Raw genomic sequence first — 17,483 nt, 5'->3', positions numbered from 1 at the left:
TGCTCATCATTCATTCAGTTATTTCACCAATGAATATATGTCATTAATAACAGTATTACTTATATTGAAGACAGAAAATATTAATATTGACATATAATGACATTATATTAGCTTTTTATTTTGGCAAAGTCTAATCCAAATATTTAAACATATTTATAAATAATATCTGCATAATAAATCTGGGAATCAATGAATGTTACCTATCCCAGTACGATGAGCCAAATAATACCAAATAAATAATGTGTTTATGAAACCTTGGATTTTTATACTACATAATTCATGCATTTCGACAGGACTTAAATATGGAAATTTCATGTTCATTTTTTTCTTTTGCTCACTTTTAAAGTCTCTTAAAGTTCCTAACAAAATGAATGCTAGTCATAGATAAACCTTTGTATTCTAACTACTAGAAAGCAGACAAGTCATAAAAGCACTTGCTTCTTTATCCTCCAGTTGTGAAATAGTATATTCTGAACAAAAGCAGTTATGGTGGAGTGTAAACAGAAAATGGTCTGTTTCATATGCAGTGAGATCCTTTGAATATGCTTGACTTTTTCCTCTGAAAGCCATTTTCAACTTTTGGTAAAAGTAGAACTGAAATTCGAGTATTAATTTTTAAAAACTGAAGAGATTTTCTCAGTGCATGCTATCAAAGAAGCTATGGTGTGTTGATCATATAGTTTGGTGTCCCTAATAGAGCCACATGCATACTTCTGTTTCATGGTGTTTTCTATATCTAAGTCAACCATGTGGTTGTATATGTGTTGAATTAGATTTTGTAAAGAGATTATGTACTGTCTTCTTGAACGTTTTATCTAATAAAAGAAATATAATGGGGTCTGTGCTACTTCTAGCTGAAGCAAGACAGGTGAGAATGTTTTTTATGTCTATTAAATAACTCAATCGTTGACAGTCCTCTCCTTGGTGTAGAACATAAAAAATGGGTTTAAAAATGCTATATGGAAGGAAGCAAACTATTAGTACAATCTGGATGACCAGAAGATGCTTTTTCACAGAATTGTAAATCAGATCTTTCTCCATAACTAATGTACAGGTCCTTATTTTTCTCAGATGGCTGACAAAAGAGTAATATGACGTTAGTACTACCAAAAATGAAAATCCAATAAATGTGGTTCCAATAAGCCCTGCAATTTGAGAGATCATGGCTCCTAGTTCCATCTGCCGATTGTAGCACAGGTTCTCTTCTCCTTTTGCAACCTCTACAACTGAGTAGTATATAATAACTGGAGTAATTATGCCCAGTACAACTCCCCATATATAAATGCATAGTTTTCTAGCAAAGTTAGGCTGACGAAATTTTTTCAGTAAATGGCCATAAAATATTTTCTCATAGTATGAAGTAGTCTCTTCTGTGGAATCCTTTTTCATTAAGGTAGCATAGCGGCTTATGGCAATCCAACTTAAAATTAAGAGGCTGACAAACATACTTACATGCATGGTTAGAGTTCCCAGGAAATTGACTACCTTACATTGTGCAGATTTATATTCCCAGTGAATACCTTTGTGGAAATAGATACCCGTGAAAGGCATGGCGCTGCACACAAGTAAGTTTGCAGTCACAAGATGTGCGAGGTAGATGTGGGTTGACGTTCTCTTGCCTATTTTTGTTAAAAATACCCATTGAGAAAGAGAATTTCCTAAAAGACCCACAATACAAAGGAAGATATAAATGATTGGTAAAGCCACAGAAGAGAACATGGATGGTTGAATACACGTTGAATTGTGACTCATTTATATCAACTTTTCTTGAATTTTGTCACAGGAGCTAGAATAGAATTGAAGAGATTTAGTATTAAAATAATAGATTTTTAAGCTGAATTTTTTTTAAAAGCACGGTATAGAAAAGTGTAAATACCTTCTTAACTTTTCTAATCACCGTTGTTCAGTTGAAATAAAAGCAAAAAGTTGCTTCATGTGATAGATAGTGCCTTTGTCTAAAAAACAAAATTTGATACAAATAGTTAAGTGCCTGAGATTTATCATTTTATATTAGAAGAATTTATGGTTCTTATTAGTTTGTAAAGCAATTTGTAAATGATGATTGACTTTGCCTAGAAATGTAATTTTAGAAAAATTTAAGGCCTATCTAAATAATACATACTGGATAAAAGAAAGTGTTGCAAAAGTAATTTGTGGCCACATGAAAAGAGAAGAGTGTTTTTTATTAGCAAATTAATTATACATAAATAATTTTCAAATGGTGTCTTTTCATGGCTAGGTTAAAACTCTCCTCTATTAGAGGAGTCTCTTTTCATATTCCAGAACTAAACTTAATTCCATATGAACAAAAACATGTCCTGAACTGAGCAGAAGGAAAGTGTAGTGACCAAGAATAAACACCAGAATCCCAGCGTCATTACCAAAGGGAATTTCACATTTCAAATATTTAATGCTAAACTGTCATGCTTCAATAAAAAGTTTACTTTAAAATTAAGTGTTAAACTGTAGTTGCTATGCTGATTGGTTCAAACGCCCTCATGTGTCCCTCATGTACTTTAAATGCAGGTATGGATTTTGCTTTATATCTTATTTTTTAATCTTTCTTGCTTCAGGAAGTGCTGAAGAGTCACATACAAACTCCCCTTTTCATTCTTATTTTTCTCCTCATATCCTTATTTCTTTCAAGTGAGACTAGCAAAAGTTTTTGGATTCTGATCAAATAATAATGATCTCTATTTAAGATTTGCTGCATTTCTCTATGTTCTTCACCATAACTTTCTATGCACCACATTTCCCACCGTTTTGTAATCTAGAAGAGAGCTTTTCAATCTTTTTTTAAAAAATCATATTCTTTATTTTGATAAACATAAAAATCTCACCACACACAGCCTTCTTGAGATTCTTATATACCCCACCCCTTCAGGGCTATTCTCTTCTCTACCCCTTACTTCTCTTTGAGAATCAGTTACATATATTTAGTGCATCTTGAATTACAGAAATATGGATTTTGCCGGAGTGCAATATTATACTTTTGAAATAATATTTTAAACCAAAAACCCCATCCAAAGACTTTAAGATTTGAAGACTGTGAAGCCAGTGCAGCCTTGTGAATTGGGATCTGGTTGCAGTTAGTGTGGACCCAATTTATAAATAAATAAAACTTAATCTGTAACCTGACTGATTTAAAATTCAGTTGGGTAGAGATTGAAATGGGCTTAGAAAAACTTATCTGCTCAAAGTAGATTTTGATTTTACACAAACGATGGAGCTTTCTTTTATGATGATATTAAATAAAAGTGCTAGCTCCTGCTTTATGTAGATAATGTATGATTTATCAAAACCTTTAAAGGTAATGGTGCTTCTGTGTTAATATCAAAAGTATTCCTTTTTAAAAACTTAGACCACTTTATACAGCATTTAGTATCTCATATTACTCATTACCACTGCCTTTCTTTTCTATTTGACACCAGCAAATGTTTCAGAACAAAGGGGTAATAAGATATTTTCAGAGACTAGTTTTATCAGACAGATGAAGTTGAGTCTTTATAGGAATTTCACCATAACAAATAAGAACTAGTTCGCCCTCTTTAGCTTCCCAAACATCAAACTTGTATCTACTATGTATCTTTCCTTTAAAAATAAACGCTGATTATAAAGTTGAGATATTTATTGTCTAAAATTTGAAAAAATACTATAAAGCTTAAGAAATCAAATAAAAATGACATTAAGTATATAGAATTGCTTTCCAGAAAATTTCTACACGTCTGTTTTCCTCTCAGCAGATTGTCTCAAGTCATTCATGCACACATTATCCTTGCTAATTTGACAAATGAATCAAGTCCTACATCTCTAATTTCAGTTACTAAAGGTTATCTACATAATTAATGTGCTGACTACTTTTCTTAATGATCAATTTTCAAAATTTAAGCAGTTTGATCCTATTAGAATTTTTATAGAGTTAACTTTTAAGCTAAAAATTAATAAATTATCGGCCTTACCTGTATGAGTAGTTTATGCCAACTAAGGCTATATTTATTATTCACGATAGTGATATGAATTTTCAGACTTTAAGTTCTCTGATCAGTCCTTCAGTATCCTGTTTTAGTCAGTGTGAGTAGATTCTTGTGCGACACCAACTACAGTAGGGGAAGAAAGGAAATTAAAGAGTATTGAAGAAATTCAGTGGTTTAATAAACGTAGCAACTGCCTCCTCCAAAAAAAAAAAAGAACCTCATTTCTCTATTTCTGTAGTGAGAGGAAGTTGGTGGACAATATATATACTGTAGTTCCTTATGATTACTTCATGAACTAGTTAACCTCAGCTTTATTAGCATGCTTTGTTGAACTTAAATTCAAAGGTTTAAACAACCCCTCCCCCCATGGCTAGTTAGTTTTATACAACACAATGGTAGAAGGAATCACTCTTTAGTAACCCAACAAAATATTGGTACAAACTTGTCCTTAAAATAATTTGTGGATGGCTTATTTACAATTCATCTTTCTGAAAATAGAGGAAAACAAAACTCAAAAGTTTTCTTATCTGTAGCAACTTACTAGAATCAGATATAGAGCTGGAAGAAGACGTCATGATCATCTATCCACTTTATGGTTAAAGAGACACTCTGCTTTATGGTTAAAGAGGCTGAAGCCCAGAAAAGCACAGTGTGAGCACAAACTGCACCCAGGGTGTTGGCGGGGGGGGGGAAGAGTCTCAACTTGGCTACTTATAAAGTAACCCACTAGTGGTACTTCTATTGCGCTGTGCTATTCTCCATTCAAATTCAGAGTCGTACATTGTTTGGAGCATCTCAAAATGGAGTTGGGAATCCTGAGAAGTGCTGGAATCTGAAGCCCAAATATACCTCAGATAAAATAAATAATTACATTACCATATAAAGACTCATGAAGCCAACTTTACGTATAGGACTCCTTAATGTTTGTGAATTATTAATTAAATGAGAGCTGGTTGTGTACTGCTGAGGAGCCAGATGTGAGTCAAGTACTACCCTTCCTTAGTTAAACCAATGGGCATATGAAAAAGAGAACAGAAATCTAATTTCATTCAGCCTGAGCATTTTAGTTATCAGTAAATGTTCATTTAAAATTAATGAAAATACTTTGCCATTTTACATAAGCCACATATCTTATTTCACGTCGGTTACCTAAGTTCCCCTGATGTCTGCTAATATTTCTCTTTAAAACAAAAGTGAGAACTACCTTAAGTGTCTGAATTTTGTTCTGCTGCTTTTCATCTTTGCAGTGATTGTGATCATTTAATTAAAAACAGTGACTCATTCAAGGTTAAGTAGTCATTGATTACAGAGTAGTTTGGCTTCTAGAATGCCTATCATTTTTACTTCAACAATTTCTCATGTTCCAGGAAGGAATTAGAACAGTAATAACAACAACAAAGTGTAAGTAATTTAGAGGAGAAAGAATGGAAATGGAATGCTGTTTGTAAGTGATTGAAAGATGGTTTTAATATTACTTGTTTGGGGCTTAAGCACCTTTGGTCCAAAAAGTAATCACCAGGGAACCACTGGATTTCTAACTAATGTTCTTGCTCTCCACAACTTTTTATCTATTGTCCCCAAACTTAGTGAAGGATACCTTCATTCCTCCCGTTATTCAAACCCCAAACCTAGGAATCATCCTTGATTTCTCTCTTTCCTTTGCATCGAAATCAAATGGATTGCTACTGCCACCACCACCATCATTAGCCACATTTAATGAGCTCTTACTATGTTCCTGACATCCTACTATGTACCTTACATGCATGTCTTATTTAATCTTTACCAAAACTTATGAAATAAATACTGTTGTTCTCTTCATTTTAAAGATGACGAAAACTGAAGCTCAGAAAGTTGACCAAGGTCCTACAGCCAGTTGTCCTCACAGCATGGTGACTGGCTCCACCCAAAGCACATGATTCAAGGGAACAGGGCAATAGCTGCAATGCCATTTTTAAAATTTTAGCCACTGCAGTCAACATTGTCACTTCCTGTAGTATTCTATTGGTCACACAGAGCCAGGTCTGATTCAGTTTGGGAGGGGTAAATATCAGGAGGTGATGATCATTGGGAGCCATCTTGGAAGCTGGCTACCATAGATGTCAATCAACATTGACCAGAAAAGATCAGAAGTATTACTTTTTTCAAAAGATTGTCAGACCACTGAAAGTTATTGCTGTTTAGGAGTAAGTTTTGGCATTTCTTATTCTGTTTTGGTTTTTAGTACTCTATAGTTTTTAAACTCAAGCACTGTAATTCATTCAACAAATATTTATTCAGTTCCTACTATGTTCCTAGCTTATGGAGGTCACACAAGCCAATTTAGGCCTTCCAGAAATTCAAGAGAGATTCTACAAGCAAGGCAAGAATTCAGATTTATATGTGATATGTGGTACAGACTTTAAATGCTCTATGAATTATAAAAGGGGGGAAATGGTGGCTCAAAGTGGTTCTGAAAGACTTCGTGAAAGGAACAGAAAGGAAAGAGAAACAAACACACGGTGAGCAACAATTTATTGCCAGGTATTGGGCAGAGCATTTTTCATGTAAGAACTCTGGAGATGGGCAATTATAATCTCATTTTATAAGAGCAATTAATCTAATTTTTATCCCAGTAACATCAATTTGAATTCTTTATGAATTAAATGATTTGAGTTCCCTAATTGAAGTACAAGGAAAATTGCATTTATATTTTTCTAAGAGGCTAGAAAATACTGTTGAATTGGTGGAAAATGGTAAATGTCAGAGAATACTAGATTAACAAAAACATTACTTGTCAGATTTATTATTATTTCAAGAATAATAAAGCATGTTGCAAGGTCTCTGTAAAAGTGACCCCTTTGTTGTTTTCTCATTGAGATCACTAATAGTTTTCTTTGGTTCCCATCCATTTCTTCCTCAGAGTTCCACTTCTGTTATCTGAGTCCAAATGCTCTTTCCTAACAGTTCTAAGTACTTCCTAAATCATCTAGCAAGTACTAATCTCCTACATGTTCTGCTCTGACCCTTATGTTCTACCTCCTTGAGGTACTGGAATAGTTTCCCAGAAATGTACGCTATACCTTGTGCTAGGTTTCCTGCTTTTGAAATAATTGTGTATCAAGTGAGTTTTTTATTCTGTCCTCAGAATTCATTTGGAGTGGTTCAATAGGAGTGATACTCAAAGGGCAGGCACATAGTAATTTATTTTGATGTTCCATGTAGGCTGAAAACATCAGGGGTGCCTGAAAGCTTCCCTGATGCACCTGGATTATTGGGGTTAGGAGTAGGGTCCCTCAAACTTTTCTCAGAGCCAGATCCCAGAGGACATAGGACAGCTCAGTTATACCCAAACCTTTATGCTTCAACTGGAAAGTTATTTGAAGCTATTCAAGCTAGTGTCTAAACTGCTCTCAATTGGCCTTTTAAGTACTCTTTCTGACCAGTCAGAAGCTAAGTGGAGGCTGTATGTAGGCAGAGAAGACATTCCTTATTTAGTCCACATTAGAACATCATATCCAAAAGGTATAATTATTTCTCAAAAAGAGGGGCAGTGGTAAGCCTTCTCCAGTTCAGAGCACACCCAAACCAGTGGTTGCTTACCTTTAGAAGGAGTGAGGCACAGACCTGTTTCTCAAAGCTGTGGTTTGTTCAAGGCCTGCTGAGCCCCCTGCTCTCCTCAGGATGTGGTGTCTGGCCACAGCCCTGCTCCAGTTGCAGTGCTCTCAGACCCTCACCACCTTCTACAAGCGACTGTAATCATGGACATCCCATCCTTAAGCAGGGTGTGAAGAGGAACCTCTACTTACTGCTAAAAGCTGGTTTCTCAGCACAAAATGGGATTATTTTCCTCAGGAATTAATTTTTTTAAATGCAGTCCAGAGTTTGGAAACAATAGCAAAGAAAATTTATTAGCTTTGTAAAGAAAGGTGTAATGACAAAATATAAATAGACCTGATAATAAAAGTTACACTATGTTTCAACTCTGGCTTTTGTTTGTCTTTTCATATAGGCTTTAAGTGTACCAGATAGACATTGTCTTTTATGAGTGCACACTACAGAAATACTGTAGCACCTTCAGTGGCAGTCATAGGAATTGGAATGACCTCAGAGATGGCAGTTGGAAAGCAGATGGGAAATTAACAGGTTTAGGAAAGAGAAGAAATCTTACCACTGGATTAGATGAGGTAAAAATATCTAAGAGGATAGTCAAATTTTGAATTTCAGCATCTTTCAGTGAGTCAAATTTGGTTCATATCACGCTTCCAAATCAACTGGGTTTTTTTATGGGCTCTTTGCAAAACCAGAAGTAGATAAAGAGTTCTAAAAATGAAGAATTTGATAATAGAATTCTAAAAATAATTTAGGCCATCATATTGCTACAGGTACAAAACAAGAACATACATCTACCCCCTGGGAAACATTGGCATGAGTTGCAATAAGATTTAGGGAATTAAAAAGGCATCTTCTATTGGTACCTAGAATTCTCACCACTGTCTTTTTCTTTCCAGGACCAAGGTTTACTGGCCACTTTATGGTCAATCAGTTGTTTTGGATTTCTAAATAAAACTTTCTTAAGTCCCCTGTTCCATGTTACTTCCTGCCCTTCCATATTCAAGGGGGGGGGGGAGAGCATCAAGGAAAGATGAGGAAGAGTTGGGTGCCTGAGCTCTTCCTTCCTGTACCTGTTAGAATCTGTATTCATTTTTCTCTTATATGGACTCTCTTATAAGTATTGAAGTGACAAACTTTCCTTAGAACTATTTTCAGAGAATTTAATAATAAATGACAAGTCACTAAAATTCTTTTATATATATTCATATAATTTTAAAAATATCTCTGAGATAGTATTATTACTATATTTTATAGATGGAGACATGTAGGCACATAGAAAGTAAATAACTTGCCTGTTGTCATACCACTGGTATATTTACAGAACATGGATTTGAACCCAAGTAGTCTAATTTCAGAGCCCATATTCTTAGCTGCTATTTTTACTACTCTCATAATAGATGATAGTATTGATCAGAATTCAGTTTATTGTCTTGGTTAAGGTAACCAAACATCCACAGTGACCAAAAATATATCTCATTTATCTACCTGTTTCCAGTTTCCAGTCTGGAAATGTAACTCCTACTAAATGCCTTCTAATCCAATAATTTGAACAAAGTCATTTCCCTTTCCAGAAGAGAATGCAGACAATTGGTTTATACATTGATTAAAAACTGGTGTTTATATTACAATCTCTTTAAACCTTTTGAGTTTGAATATTTTTTTATAAGATAGAATTTCCAATTAATAAATCATGGCATTTTGCCATAAGTCTATATGTTTTGAACAAAGTATTTTAAACATTATTTAAAGTAGAAAATACCTTGCCTTTTCGCAAGATTACAACTTTGATTCTCAAGTAGTGATTTCTGAAAGATCTCCCTTATTTCTTCTTCATAATGATAATAATATAAACAAACATTTCTTTAGCATTTCCTTTATACCAGGCATTAGTTACATAGATTTTCATTTAATCCTTATAACAACTCCGTGAGTTAGGTACTGGTATTATCTTCTTTTTAAAAATAAAGAAAATGAGTCTTAAAAGAGTTGAAGAACTTACCCCAAGATCTCTCAGTTCATAACTGGTAGAGCCCGTATTTGAACCCAGAAAGTCTGCCTCCAAAGCTTATACTCTTAGCAACTACAATATATCAAGCCCCCTCCCTGTTTCCCAGTAATATTAATTATTCCTTTTCTGTATTCCTCCAGTAGATCTGTCATAACATATTTTGCACTGTATTATACTTATCACTCTATATGTGTATCACCCGAGAGTGAATTTTTTTGAAGCTGAGGACCACATCATTTTTCTCTTTATAATTCTGGTACCTGGTTCAGGTCTACCTTCCTTTACCCATTCATTCATTCAACAAATATTTATTGAGCACTTGCTAGGAACATTCTGATAATTTGGTGCTTGGAACATTTTGGTGAGCCAAACTGACTATTCTTGCCCTCTTGGAACTTAGAGTTCGGTGGCAGTAACAGCATTAATCAACTTGTCTTACGAATAAATAACAAAAGTGGTAACTTCCACATAAGCACAGGGGACTCTTACAGGGATGACCTGTCCTGTCTGGAGGGTAATGTATGACATGAGATATAAAAATAACTAAAGTCATCAAATAGGAAGCAGAGAATTGTAGGCAGAAGCTGATATTCAAGGGAATAAGTTTTGGTTTATAGGCCATTTGGTTGGGATTCTTAACCTTTTTTTGTTCATGGACCCCCTTTGCCAGTCAGGTGAATACCACAGACCCCTTCTCAATATAGCAGCAGATAGTTTTATGACACTCAACGTTGGAAGTTAGAGAAAATAAAGATAATAAGTTGATTTTTTTTCACTTCAAGCTCATGGACTCCCTGAAATCTAACCCCCTGGTTAAGAACCCCTGTCTTAAAGGGAGGGCAAAATGCTACCAGATTAAGCTGGAGAGATTAGGCAGGACCCAGGCCTTGGTGTTTATGGTAATAGTCAAGGAAAACCATTGAAAGGGAATCAGATGTTCTGGTTTGCTTATCAATGAAATCACTTTATCTTTTGGAAGAAAGATTGGAGAACACTAAAGTGGAAGTGGGTGTTAAAAAGCTGTTCCAATAGTCCAGGCAAGAAATTATAGTATCTTCTATTAGGATGGTGGTAGTAGAACTGGAAGAACATTGAAATATTTATGAGGTAAAATTGATAGGAATTGAACGTAAGAGGCTGAGAAGAGGAAACTTTCAAGTGGGTTCTAGGTTTGTAGCTCACACAACTGAAAAGATGATGATGGGATAATAGCCCATCCAGGGAATCTTGGAGGAACAAGGGGGTTGAGGTGGGAGAGGGGTACAGATGATGAACTTGAGTTATCTTGAGACCCAAGAGGAAAATTCAAATGTCATGATCTGGAGCTCAGAGTTGAGCTCTAGACTTGCTAGAAGTTTCCATCCGTCTGAAGAAATTGAAGCAGCAGGCATGGATGAGTCTGGGGAGAGAAAATAAAGTAAGAAGAGGGCCTCAGATCCAACCTTGGTCAACTCCTGTGTTTAAGGCCCAGGTTAAAGAGATGAACCAGCAAAGACTGAAAAGGAACAATCAGACAAGTATGAGAATGAAAAGTAGAGTCAAGAATATTAAGGAAAGAGAATGTTTAAGGAGGGAATGGTTAGCAGTGTTGAGTGCAGCTTAAAAGTCAAGGTGAAGCCTGACGTTTTCCCATTTGATTTAGTGACATGAAGAATATAAGTGACCTTAGGAGTAGCAATTTCTGAGAAGTGTTGGAAATAGGTTGAGAATGAGATGAAGAAGTGCAACAGCAGTGTGGAAAGAAAGCTTTCTAGAGAAATTTGAGTTTGAAAGAGAGGAGGGAAGGAAGTGTGAATAGGAAGAATTTTGTCCTGTTAATGGGAGACCCTTTAACACATGGGTGCAATTAATACCTAGTATTTGTTAGTGCTCAATAAACTGTATTTATATACGTATATGTATAAAAAATTTGTTTAGCTAAATCCTTTCAAAATAAGTTGCAGGGATTGTAATGCTTAACCCCTAAATAACTCAATTCCATTATCACACCCAAGAAATTAACACTGCTATTACCTAATATACAGTTCACATTCAAATTTTGCCCATTGTTTCAATCATGTCTTATATTGCTTTTTTTTTTTCTTTTAAATCAAGGGTTCAATTAAGAATCACACATTGCATGAAGAGTCTAGGCCACTAGTTTGGTAGACTGGCTCACAATCTGGGTATGTTTCCTCATGATTAGATTTAGGTTAAACATTTGGGGCAAGAATTCTCTAGAAGTGCCAAGCACTTCCGTAAATCACATTGAGGCATATTACGTCCCTTTGCTCCATTTGGTAATGCTAATTTTGATCGCTTGGTTAAGGTTCTCTGTCAGATCTCTCCATTATAAAGGTATTTGTAATTGATGAATAATCTGAGGGTCATATTTTGATTCTCTAGGAATATATACTGTTTCCCTTCCACCTAATGGCTTTTAGGATTCATTTAGGAATGGCATTTAGGTGATCCTTGCCTAAATCATCTGTACGTTAGTGGTTGCATCTTGGTAATTTTTTGATGGATGGAGTGATATTAACTTGAAGTAGTTATTTTAAGGCAGCACTCTAAACAAGACTTGTTTTTAATTATTTCTCAAATTGACCTATATGTGATATACTGCCATGTTACCTCTTCTTCCCTTTCCTCCATCTAAATCAGCATAAAATGTGTTGTTTTAATAAACCTACCAGTAAAATATTGAAGCTGGGAAGTAAAAGTTCACTTGAGTTCCATATCTTTAAAATATATCTGGTAGAGAAAATTGAAAAGAAGAAAACTCTATTAAATTTTAACACAGAAAACGCCTGTTAGAGGCTCATGCCTTTGGTGACATTTTGGCCAGCAGAGGGCAATGTATTATCATCCCTAGTAGTCAAACCTCTTTCTCGGAAGCCTAAGCTGCCCGCATTGCACTATTGCCAACTGGAAACTTAAAACAATAGAAAGTTTTAACTTTTTTTAAGGTCTAATAAAATTATAAACTTCTTTAATTTAGTAGCTGAAAACCTTTAAAAATGGTAGAATAAAACTAATTGTACAGACAATGGAATTCTGTCCTTAAGATGGAAACCCAGTGCCACTCATTTGCCTTCAATAGGATATAGGATATGTCCTTTGGGGATTTTGTTGTTGTTTTTTATACTAGTGATTATCACAAAAAACACCTTTGTGAAGTATAACTATAATTATCCTAGTGGTAAAAGATGACATTTTCCTATATGAAAGTTTTTGTCACTATATCTTTTTGTTTGTTTTTAACTGTTTTTTTTTTAATCGTAGCAACTCATGAACATGGTTTTACAAGTCAAATAGTGCTAAGAGGTTTGTAATGAAAACATATTGTGTCTATTAGTAAATCTTAAGTTTTAAAGCATATTCCATATAATGAAGAAAGTACAGGAGAAACCACCTTTATCCTCTACTGTAGTCTTTTCCTCCTGTCTGCTTAACAGCTATGCAGATTCCTTAATCTTGAGACCCTCTAAATGGTTTTTTTACTATTCACCTATCTTCATCAAAGGGAGCAAGTGCTTGTTTTTTACTCTGAGAACATATGATTTATTGTTAAATCATCAGTAACCCTGCTGCTCTACACCCTGCAATGGTTTGGAAAATAAACCTCTCCTTTCTCTTTCTCTCCCCCACCCCCTCTCCCACGTGCACACGCGCACACACACACACAGCACTTTCAAGTAAAATAATCCAAGGCATTGTCTTTTTTGTTAAAGAAATTACACACTAGGTTTTTAGAGATTAATGCTACACACATACGCTGCTTACCAAACTACCTGTAGAGTTGGCTTAAAACATCCACCATTTATTTGCTTACAATTTAGCAATTTGTTCTGGGCTCAGCTGGGCAGTTCCGCCGGTCTCACCTGGAGCCATTCATGCAGCTTAGCCTTCTGCAGCTCACTTGAGACTGGATAGTTCAAGATGGTCTCACTCACATGTGTGGAGCCTCAGCCAGGCGGGCCAGGTACCCCTTCCCATGTGATCTTTTATCCTGGGCTTATTTATAACATTTAGTCTCGGGGTTCCAAAATGGCAAAAGGAGAAGCTGCAAGGCCCCTTGAGACCTTGCTCAGAAGTCATACAATGGCCACCACATTTTATTGGTCAAAACAAACCATAACACCAATCCAGATTCAAGAGGTGGGGAAATAGACTTCATCCCTGGATGGGAGAAGCTGCAAAGAATTTGGAGTCATTTTATTTCAATCTACCACATTTTTTTATGTGCTTGTGATTTTAATATTCTAACTAGATTTTTATATTTTTTTTCCTCAAAGTGCTGTGCATTGGCTCATTCCTTAGGGGGATTAATATAGGATATGTGCTTCAGAATCCATTGTTTCTTGGGTAATATTCCAAAAAGAAAATGAGATTTTACTTCTTAAAGGGCTGTCCACTGTGTCCCACTTTGGTCTTGAAGCTGTTGTTTTGTTTTCATTATTCCTTGCATTAAAAGGTGTATTAAAACTATCATGGACCCATGTTGTTTCCCTGGTACTTTTAATCCTCTATAGGCAACCTCTCTTTTCTATTTTCAGAATATTAATCTTAACTTTTCAATAAAAGAAAAGTATTTCTGCTACTTCCCAATAATTTGCTCCTGATAGCTGAATAAATATTGACCTCTCCAGCACTAGAGCCTAAAAGGATGTACAAAGAGGATTATTAATTTATCCTACCCCTGTGATAACTTCACACACACACACCATTCTAAATTGTACTCCTCATTACTCAGTGGTTTTTTTTTCAGGATCATAAGGGTGAAACTACCAGACCATGAGACTCACATTCACTTACTTAACTGACTCCATTCACTACTTGCCACATATATTTGGAACTCTATAATCAGTCCCCACAAGAGCTGACCCTGTGTTTCAGTGTTTTTCAAGTCTCACTGGCCACAAAGGGGAACTGAATATGAACATGCATGCAAACTTCATCAGTTCCCTTTGCAGCCAGCTGAAAGCTGTTTTTAATGTAGAGGAAACTGTTTTCTTTTTAGTACAAACTGAATTTCCACACAGATATGAAGAATTTCTGCTTCTGACAGATCAGGAGACATAAGAGACAAGGGCACTAAACTGTGAGAAAGGCAATTAAAAGAAAAAGTAAGAAAACAGAGACCAACTGAATTGGGGAAGAGAAAGAGGTGCTCATGAGTACAGGAAAGGAAAAAAGAAGCAGAGGTCGGGGTACTGGAGGAACTAGAAAGTCTTGATAAGTAATAGGAAGAAGAGGCAGGAAACACAGAAAGGAAATGTCTACAAAGGGCCAATAACAGCTCTGCCAGCAGTTTTAATGGAAGGCATTGAGATCTTTTTGGTTAGAAGTTTGCTGTTGGATAAAATTAGAAAATATAACACATTGGAGTGATTACCATTCCTGCCTGAGTTTATGCTCTTGAGCCAGGTTTACAGTGATGGTGCCTTGTCCCCCATTTCAGAATGCAGTGTGGTGATCTGTTCAGCCGTTCGGGTTACACAGGACAAAGCCAAGAATCAGTACAAAAGCAAAGCCTGAGCACCTAATATAAATGTCACAAAGCCACCAGAATCTATCAACTTATTCTAAATATATTTTAAACAATGTATCAGTAGATACTAATGAATGCTTACTTTGTGCTATGCAGATGACATTGGGCAAACTCACTACTTAAGATTCAGGAACCTCCTTGGAGAAGACTGAGAAGCAACCAGCCTCTTTCCCACTACCTCTATCCCCATTTCCCCCAGAAATACACACATCTGAGTAGCCCTGAGGGCATGATTGGATCACAGCACATGACAAGTAGCCTCTAGTTGCCACTCATTAGTAAGACATTGAATGTTATGTAAAACCCAAAACTACTATTAAAGGGATCTAAAGGGTGTCTAATCCAAACTTTATTAAATGTTTGGCATCCATACTTTATTGAATATTTCATACTATATTGAAACATTTCTATTAGCAAATAACTCATTGGCTTTCTATTCCATTTGAGAGCTGTCATTATTAGAAAACCCTTTCTTAAGATCTGGTAAAACATTCTCCCTGTAACTCCCATCCTGCAGTGGTCCTCTTTCTGCTTGCTCTCTGAGGCCATACACACATACACTCTTTATCTTAATGTCTTACTTTTAATCTTCAGCTTTAGGACTAAATTTCATTCTTTTAACTGTCCTCCTTCTGACATTATATCACCTGCCCTCACTCTCCCCTTCTACTTGCTTAAGCATCACAATGTGGTTCTAACTAGCATAAAATAGAATGGGTCTCTTTCCTTTCCTGTTGTAGACATTGTTGTTTTTAATGAAAACTAAGGTTAGATTACCCTTTTCAAATTACTTACCCGCATCTCAACTGATCCAGATAACTTTTATATATCTCCCGAGTTCTGAGGTTTACTCTTAGCTTTCACTTCAGCTTCTGACGATTCCATGTTTTTATATTTACCCTGCCTTTTCCTTGACACTTGAGTATTTGGATAACTTATTTTGAATGCTTCTACTTGCTATGTAATGTTCTAGGCCCTATATGTTTATTAGTTCATTTAATCCTCATCACAACCCTAAGATAGGTACCAATATTATCCTTGTTTTCTCTGTAGAGGAAATAGAGCTTTCCAAGATTACAGAAGTGGTGGGGCCAGAATTTGAACTCAGGAAATGTGACTGCAGCATTGGCCTTTTTAACCCCTCTGTTCTGCTGCCCCTAAGTTCAGTATTTAATAATGTTTAATATTGTTGGGCTGAGGGCCAATTGTATCCAGCCCCACCATAATCCTTGCCATGGCCTTACCAGTAGGAGTGGCAGACCCATGGCCAAGACTCTTTCCCCAGGACTGTGCTTGGATGGGCAATACCAATTTTCCAAGCACTCTTTGTTTCTGATTTTCCCACACTTCAAAATAAATGGCAGGTTCTTTCTTTAGATGTGTTCATCATTTAGTCAGGTTATCTCCTGGCTTCCAAGACTTTCTATTCCTTTACAATTATTTTTTTTAATTTGTACTCAGGTGTTTAAATTCTATAGTTTCACTCTCAGAAAATATTTCTATTTCCATGTTCTCAGGGAACATCTCATTTGGATTCCTATGTACCATCTATAACTGAATGTCAAGCTGTCTACTTATAAGATAATTTCATCTGCAAATTCTTTCTTTTTTAGATTTATTTCTTTCTCTCCCCTTCTCCCTCCCCCCCCCCCCCCCACCCAGCTGTCTGTTCTCTGTCTATCTGCTGCGTGTTCTTTGTCCGCTTCTTTTGTTGTCAGCGGCACAGGAATCTGTGTTTCTTCTTGTTGCGTCATCTTGTTGTGTCAGCTCTCTGTGTGTGCGGCACCATTCCTCGGCAGGCTGCACTTTCTTTTGTGCTGGGCGGCTCTCCTTACGGGGCGCACTCCTTGCATGTGGGGCTCCCCTACGTGGGGGACACCCCTGCGTGGCAGGGCACTCCTTGTGCGCATCAGCACTGCGTGTGGGCCAGCTCCACATGGGTCAGGGAAGCCCAGGGTTTGAACCGTGGACCTCCCATGTGGTAGATGGATACCCTAACCACTGGGCCAAGTCCACTTCCCATCTGCAAATTCCTTGAGGAAAGTTTATCAGAGGGTCAGAGTTTATTTAGGTTTATTGATTATAAATTATCTTTTACTTTGTTTATTTTGTCTGACAAAAGAAACCATAAACAGAGTAAAAACAAGCCCCTCAGTGGTAGACATTATATGCAACCGATATATACAATGAAGAATTAGGATCCAGAATATGTAAAAAAAGCTACTTCAGCAATTAAAAAGGAAGAAAAGACAACTCATTAGGGGGAAAAAAAGGAGGGAGGTAAATATGAACAGGGGATTCACTCAAGAAGAAATCTAAATGGGCAAAAACAGTATGAGAAGGTGTTCCAATTTACCAGTAATCAGGGAAGTGCAAA

The 17,483-nt window shown here is 36.2% G+C and overlaps 2 protein-coding genes across 9 annotated transcripts in view; one reads left to right on the top strand and one right to left on the bottom strand.

Annotated features, from left to right (window-relative positions):
- Positions 1-17,483, top strand: part of CASK (calcium/calmodulin dependent serine protein kinase) — a 435,002-nt gene that overhangs the window by 232,404 nt on the left and 185,115 nt on the right. The window lies entirely within an intron of this gene.
- GPR82 (G protein-coupled receptor 82) lies at positions 669-1,752 on the bottom strand. The gene has a single exon (XM_004461025.4). It carries the CDS (start codon positions 1,750-1,752, stop codon positions 742-744), a length of 1,011 nt encoding a protein of 336 aa, XP_004461082.1. The 3' UTR covers positions 669-741.

The sequence above is a fragment of the Dasypus novemcinctus genome, chromosome X (assembly GCF_030445035.2).
Source record: "Dasypus novemcinctus isolate mDasNov1 chromosome X, mDasNov1.1.hap2, whole genome shotgun sequence".
Classification (NCBI taxonomy): Eukaryota; Metazoa; Chordata; class Mammalia; order Cingulata; family Dasypodidae; genus Dasypus; species Dasypus novemcinctus.
Note: the sequence above shows the minus strand (reverse complement) of the source record. Positions and strands in the feature narration are given on the sequence as shown.